The sequence below is a fragment of the Echinops telfairi genome, unplaced genomic scaffold (assembly GCF_000313985.2).
Source record: "Echinops telfairi isolate 266 unplaced genomic scaffold, ASM31398v2 ScPeMD7_7439;HRSCAF=8477, whole genome shotgun sequence".
Taxonomy (NCBI): Eukaryota; Metazoa; Chordata; class Mammalia; order Afrosoricida; family Tenrecidae; genus Echinops; species Echinops telfairi.
This window is the reverse complement of record NW_022111339.1, coordinates 5,678,223-5,685,865: the sequence shown is the minus strand read 5'-3', so window position 1 is coordinate 5,685,865 and position 7,643 is coordinate 5,678,223. Positions and strand designations below refer to the sequence as shown.

General features: G+C 45.4%; 1 protein-coding gene across 1 annotated transcript in view; it reads right to left on the bottom strand.

Moving 5' to 3' along the window:
* The window catches only part of CAP2 (cyclase associated actin cytoskeleton regulatory protein 2), a 221,999-nt gene that overhangs the window by 189,479 nt on the left and 24,877 nt on the right, over positions 1 to 7,643 (bottom strand). The window contains exon 3 of the mRNA XM_045298686.1: positions 1,589 to 1,689. Coding sequence (XP_045154621.1) covers positions 1,589 to 1,689 — 101 coding nt within the window. The remainder of the gene's footprint in view (positions 1 to 1,588; positions 1,690 to 7,643) is intronic.

The window sequence follows — 7,643 nt, the reverse complement described above, 5'->3', positions numbered from 1 at the left end:
ACTTAAAAAAAACGACATACAAAAAGTGGTTAAAACTAGGAGGTCGGTCAGCCAAGTCTCTTCGAATCCAGAGATTCTCACCTTCTGTGACATGTCCTTGCTCAGCTTGTACTTGGTGAAGAGGAGAAAGGTTGGCCGTGACAGATCTAGCTCAGCCAGAGTGACATTTTATCAAACAAAGATCAAACCACAGCCTTTCTGCTCTCTGCTCAGGGCCCTCTGGTGGTTTTTTCTCACATTCAGATTCAGACCCAAGTTTCTAACTGTGACCAAGTAGGCGCCATATCACCTGAATGTCTCTCTGTCTTTGCAGTCTCTCTCCCTTACCCACCACCTCACTGGCCTACTCTGCCCAGAACAGGCCAGCTGCATACACTCCTCTGAGTCTCTGCCCTTGCAGCCTCCTCTGCCTGGAATTCCTTTCTCCACACCACTGGCTGGCTCATAGCTTTGTCAGTCATCTCTGCTCAACTCCCACAGCCCCAGACAGGCCACCCCCATCTCCAGCTCTCTAATGGGGGCACTGGTGGTTCAATAGTCGAATTCCTGCCTTCCATGCGAAAGAACAGGCTCTATTTCCAGACAATGCACCTCATGCCCAATCCCCACCTGGCTTTTGGTAGAAGCCTGTGTGTTTCTGGGATGCTGAAAGGTTTCAGCAGAGCTTCCAGTAGATGGACTAAAGAGAAAGGCTGTATAGATTGCAATCATCTGATCTTTACCTGGTCCTGGGAACAGTATGGGATGGAGAGCAGCACTGTTCATTATGCCTGAATGGCCATGGGTCAGGGGCGGACTCAAAGTCAGCTAGTGGCTCCCACAACTTTCTATATCACAACCCAACTTGATTTTTGTTGATGGCCCAGAATCTGTCTATATATTCACATGTCGTGTTTTATCTCAAACTTAAAAATGAAAGTTCTGTCAGGTAGGGACCTAGCCTGCCTTGTTCATTTTTCTGGTGCCAGTTTCTAGAACAACTGGTAGGCTCAGTCAGTGAGTGCTGCATGATCGATTAAATGAACGAATGAGTAAATGTTTTTGCTCCCTTGGGCAGGGAGTGGTGCGGCACCTTTTTCTGCCCAGGGCCATTTGAATATTTATAATATCATTTGTGGATCATATGAAATTAGCAACTGAAAAATTAACCTGGTATTGCTGGCCAAACGGTTAATCAACTCACCCCTCATATGTTGGCTAGAAGGGCTTCCCTTTGGTGAGGCGTGTGACGTTAACTGGTGTTGATGATGTCCCTACCGGGCCAGGAGGCCAGATATTCTCTACCCCAACCTAAGGAGTCCCTGGGTGGTGCCAACAGTTAGCTTGCGCAGCTGATAAATGAAAGGCTGGGGGGTTGACTCCATGCAGGGGGAAAGCCTGGCAATCGACTTCCACCAAATCAGCCCTTGCAGGCCCCCTGGTACAGTTCCACTTTGGCATTCATAGGGCTGACTCAAGTAAGAATTGACTCAATAGCAATCAGAGAAGAAAGCTAGATAAGCTCATGGCGCCTTCGGAGTTGGCAAGTGGCTGGGCTGCTCATTCAGAGCTCTGCACGCAAATCCTTCTGTGAGGGAAGGGTACTCACATGTATCTCCACGTCACCAGCAAGGGTCCTGCTGTTCCTTAGGAACTCGGCCACCATACTCTTCATCAGCTTATCAAAGGCTTCCACAGAGGGGGCCACGCCTTTGGAAGAGGAATCTATAGTTAGTCCCTGGAAGTTCCATGGAAAGGGGGAGCTGCCTGGCCATGGTAATGTGGAAGAGTGATATGACCACTCTCATCTTCTGTCTATACAATAAGTCATTCACTCACTCCGTCAATGAGTGAACTTTTTAAAAAACACTTTCCTCTGGCTTAGGAAAACATGGCTTTCCTATCTTCTACCCTTTGCGATACACACTTCCACCTGCCTCATTTCATTTAAATGTCCCCTCCAAACCCAGTGAGGTCAGGAGCACCCTCAGAATTTTACAACGGGGGCAGTGGAGAGGCAAAAACAGCGAGTGACTTGAGGGAAACTACGGCAGATCCCACATGGAACTCATTTTTATTTATTTTTCATTATTATTTTAAAAATCATTTTATTGGGGACTCATACAGCTCTTATCACAATCCACCCATCCATCCATTGTGTCAGGTGCATCTGTACATATATTGCCATCATCATTTTCAAAGCATTTTCTTTCTACTTGTACCTTTCAGCTCATTTCCCCCCTCCCCCACCCTCCCTTCCTCATGAACCGTTGATAATTTATAATTTGCTTTCATGTCTTACACCGACCGATGTCTCCTTTCACCCACTTTTCTGTTGTTTGTCCCCCTGGTGGGGGGTTATATGTAGATCATTGTGATTGGTTCCCCTTTCTCCCCCCACCTTCCCCTTATCCTCCTGGTATCACTACTTTCAGTATTGATCCTGAGGGGTTTATCTGTCCTGCATTCCCTGAGTTTCAGCTCTTATCTGTACCAGTGTCCATGTTCTGGTCTAGCTGGATATGTAAGGTAGAACTGGAGTCACGATAATGGGAGTGTGTGGAAGCATTAAAGAACTAGAGGAAAGTTGTACGTTTCATTGGGAACCCATTTTTAAAAGACAAAACGGAGCAAACAAAACAACTAACAACAACCCACTGACAATGCATTAACTCAGGTGACAGAGTAGAACTACCCTATTCGAGTTTCATGGCCTGTGATCCCCCCCACCTTTTTTTTATATCATTTTATTGGGGGCTCACACAACTTTTATCACAATCCATACATACATCAATTGTGTAAGGTACATTTATACATTCATTGCCCTCATCATTCTCAAAACATTTACTCCCCTCTTAAGCCCTTGGCATCAGCTCCTCATTTTCCCCCCACCCTCCTGAACCCTTGATAATTTATAAATTATTATTCTGTCATATCTTACACTGTCCGATGTCTCCCTTAACCCACTTTTCTGTTGTCCATCCCCCAGGGAGGAGGTTATATGTAGAACCTTGTAATCGGTTCCCCCTTCCCACCCCACCCTCCCTCCACCCTCCTGGTATCACCACTCTCAGCACTGGTCCTGAAGGGATCAGCTGTCCTGGATTACCTGTGTTTTCATTTCCTATCTGTACCAGTGTACAGATTTGTAAGGTAGAATTGGGATCATGATTGTGGGGGGGGGGGTGAGGAGGAAGCATTTAGGAACTAGAGGAAAGTTGTAGGTTTTATCACTGCTACAGTGCACCCTGACTGGCTCCTCTCCTCCGCGCAACCCTTTTGTATGGGGATGTCCAGTTGCCCACAGATGGGTCTTGGGTCCCCAATCTGCACTCCCCCCTCAATCACTATGACCTTTACAGCAGCAAATTGCCAGCACTTCCATTAGCAGCACCACTCAGTGGAGTCTAACCACAAACTTTTAGGTTAGTAGCCAAGTGCACACCATTTCTATCACCCAGGGATTTAAAATGGAACCAAGTCTGATTATTTCAAAGTTGGGGTATTTTCTTTTACATCTCCCTATCCCAGTGTTAAAGTAACCTTGTGAAAATAGTCAGTTACCTAGGGAAATTCAAAGGTAATAATGAACTTTGGGGGAGCAGTAAATAAAGCTGGCTTCATGCATTTTGTTGCTTATTCACTCTCCAGGGGATGGATCTGAAAATGACCACTGAACTCATCCGTCTTAGGTTTGGATCTGACAAGTCATGGTAATGCTGAAATAATGCAGCCAAACCTGATGTGTACTGATGGTCTACTCTGCATTTCCTTCCCTGTCTTTCAATTAGCTCACTGCCATCAATTCGATTCTGACTCATAGTGGCCCTACAGGCTAGGGAAGAGCTGCCCCTGTGGGTTTCGGAGACTGTTACTCTTTTCAGGAATAGAAAGCCTCATCTTTCTCCCACCGAGTGGCTTCTAATTTCTAACTGTCGACCTTGTGGTTAGCAGCCCAACACATAACCACTCTATCACCGTCACTGACTTCATGATCATAATAGTATTGATACATAGATTATTCAAATTCAAATGGAAACCTAGGGTTCTCACTGAACCATACAGAGACACCCATGTTTATAAACTTTTAGGATATAACTTACCTATTTTCCTTTCTCTCAGTTGCCCAGACAAGAGCGATGTTGTTGTTCGGTTCCATGGAGTCGGCTCTGACCCATAGTCACCCTATGCACAACCGAACAAAACACAGCCCGGTCCTGCGCCCTCCTCATAATTGTTCCTGTACCTGAGCTCACCGATGCAGCCACTGTGTCCATCCATCTCATTGAGGACCTTCCTCTTTGTAGGCCGGTCTTCCATGTTACCAGACATGATGCCTTTCTCCAGGGACTGATCTCTCCTGAAAATATGTTCCAAGTTGTAAGAGGAAGTCTTGCCATCCTTGCCTCTAAGAAGCACTCTCACCTTACTTCTTCCTATGCAGCAGTGAATGGTATTTTCAATATGGCTCTCCAGCTCCACAATTCAAATGCATCTATTCTTCTTTGGTCCTCCTTACTCAATGTCCGACTTTCACATGCATGCGATTCAGTGAAGAGTATCATGGCTTGGGTTAGGCACACCTTAGCCCTCAAAGTAACATCCATGCTCTTCAATACACTTAAGAGATCTTGTGCAGCAGATCTACCTAATGCAATACGTCTTTTGATCTCTTGACTGCTGCTACCGTGAGCTTTGATTGTGCAACCAAGGAAAACAAAATCTTTGACAACTTCAACCTTTTCTTCATTTATCAGGATGTTACCTACTGATCCAGTTGGGAGGATTTTGAGTTATAATCCAAACTGAAGGCTACAATCCTTGATCTTCATTAGCAAGTGCTTCAATTCCTCCTCACTTTCAGCAAGCAAGGTTGTGGCATTGGAAGACCTCAGGTCGTTAAGCAGCCTTCCTCCAACCCTGATGTTGCACTCTTCTGCATACAATCCAGCTTTTCTGATGATTTGACAACGATAAGGGAAACAGTTATTAACAGCTCTCTGTACCTGGGGCGTGAAAATGCTTAAGAACTTGGCTACCATCTCAGATGCTGGTGATTCAGGTCTACCCAGAGGCGACTCCAAGGAAAGTCTTCAAAATTTACTTCCAAAAGATCACCGAAACTCCAACTCTCTGCCATGGAGTTGATCCCCACCATTGACAGCGCTATGGAGCCCAGTTCTACTGTGACCCACGAGGTCAGCTAAAGTCAGAATTGAGTAGACAGCAACTTCAAAGCTGACTGCTAGAGTCAGAACTATTTTAAGTGTCAAAACATGGTGTGGTGATTAGATGTTATGTCAACTTGATGGTACCTGTGTGGAGATAGGGGCGGAATCCAGCCTATCAGTCAAGTGGTAGCCTGATGGCACTTCCTTGTTGGCGTGGCCTCTTGCACACCAGTGAAAGACACTAGGAATTGCTTCTTTTTGCCCCAGTGCCTTCTTGCTTGCTGGGACTCTGCCTGCCTCCAGAGGTGACTCCATGTGGGCCACCAGACTGTGATAGCTGTTGGTACACTGCTATCCTTCCACTAATCATGGATCCATGTGACTGCACCCACTGGCCTGTGCCTGCTTCCTGCTTCACCTTTCTGTGTCACCTTTCAACCTGCAGCTATGTGCATCTGAAGAGGGTCCCAGCTAGCATCAATCGGCTCTATGGACTTGAGTTGGGCTGAGCTGGGGTGCCTTGGTGTAAAGTTGCTTCTTGACACAAAGTTCTTTCTTGCACCTGAATAAATGTCACCAGTCTGTTACACAAGACAAACCAGCCAAACACAAGTCATATGCACCACCTTCTAGAATATCCACAGGGGACATACCCAAAGATTCCTATGGCTCTCTTTAGAAACCAATGCATCCATTTGTGGCCATGGGAGAAAACTCCAGGGCGTCTTTCAAGTGAGAGAAGGTTTCAAAGATAGTATGGAGGCCTACACAGAGCAGGTCAAATGATAAAAGGGAATCTTTTCCAATTTCCTTTTATTACTCGGCTCTGCTCATACCTCCTCCTGGCCAGGTTTAATGACCTGCCACTCCCCTTACACTGCATCCTTTGTGTAGCCGCCACAGCAATTCATCCAGACCCCAAGATTCCTGAGGGCCAAGCTGTGTATCATTCATCCTCCAGTGGGCCCTGCATCTTGCATAGTGCTTGCCACTTGGCGGGCATGCAAACGTATTTCTTCAACAGTTGAGCTGCACATTCCTGATTGCCAGGGAAAAGGAAGACACAGAACACAGCCCCACACCAGCCTCTTCATGGGTGGTTCTTTGTTCTGTGTAGATTATCTATCTGTAGTGGATCATGTTCCTTGGTCAGATTTTTTAAAAAATACGCAACCTTTACACATTAGTTCCCACATCATCATCATTATGATTCAATTTAAGGTAGGGGACTGTCCTTCAGGGATTTTGAAAAATACTAAAACTTACTAATTAGGAATTAATGGAAGCTATGCTGTTTGGGCTACCACCCCTCTGTCTTTACCATGTTGCTGTGATGCTGGAAACTAAACCACTGGTACTTCCAATACCAGGAGGGTCACCCATGGTGGATGGGTTTCAGTGGTGCCTCCAGACCAGGGCAGACTAGGAAGAAAGGCCCAGTGATACACTTCCAAATACCAGCCGATAAAATCGTATAGCTCATAATACGATACTGGATGACCTGTTCGCTTTAAGCACACCAACAAGAGGGAACAATTGCTGAAGGAAGTCATCACATTTGGTGAAGGAGGGGGATCAGAGAAGGCCCTTGAAAGATGGATCAGAACAACAGCATTAGCAATGGGCCCAAACATGGCAGAAATTGTGAGGATGATACTCAAAACCCAACTGGATGCCATCGAGTCAATGCTGACTCACAGAGACCCCATGGGGGAAGAATAGAACTGCCTTTAGATGTTGATGAGGCTGTAGTTCCTTATAAGAGTAGAAAGCCTAATTGTTCTCCTGCAGAGTGACTGGTGTTTTCAAATTGCAGATCTTATGGTTAGAAACCCAACGCATAGCCCACTATACCACCAGGGCTTCTCAAGGATGAGACAGGACCAGGTAATGCTGCATTCTGGTGGATGGACGAAGGATCAGAGCCTATTCTCTGATAGTGACCTCCTTACCTACTTACCTCCCTACATTGTTTGTGGTTAGTACAGTCTTTGAAGGATGAATCTCATTTAGACAGTTTTCTAATTGTCCCCTTTACTAACTGTCCTTTTCAAGTAGGAAGTAAATTGATGACCAAATGACCTTAAAAGGACTTACTCTAAAAACTGGTTGGATACACAGAGAGAAACATCTTCTGATGATTACCAGAGGTGAGAGGGAGAAGCACTAACAAGACAACAGGTATGAGTTGATTTTGGTGAAGGGAAAGACAGCACAGAATATGAAAGAAAGCAGTGCAATGCAAACAAAGCCAAGGAACATACCGGAGGCATGTGTGTTAGTCCGGGTAGACCAGAGAAACAAGTTCATAAACACACATATGTATATAAGAAAAAGGTTTATATACAAGAGCAATTAAACATTGAGCAAACATCCTAGCCCTGTCTAGATCAAGTTTGATATTAGCCCATCTGTCTGATAGCAATCTATAAAGTCCTCTTTAGACTCACAAAACACATGCAATGACGCTGAGTTAGTTAATTGTGCCAGCCT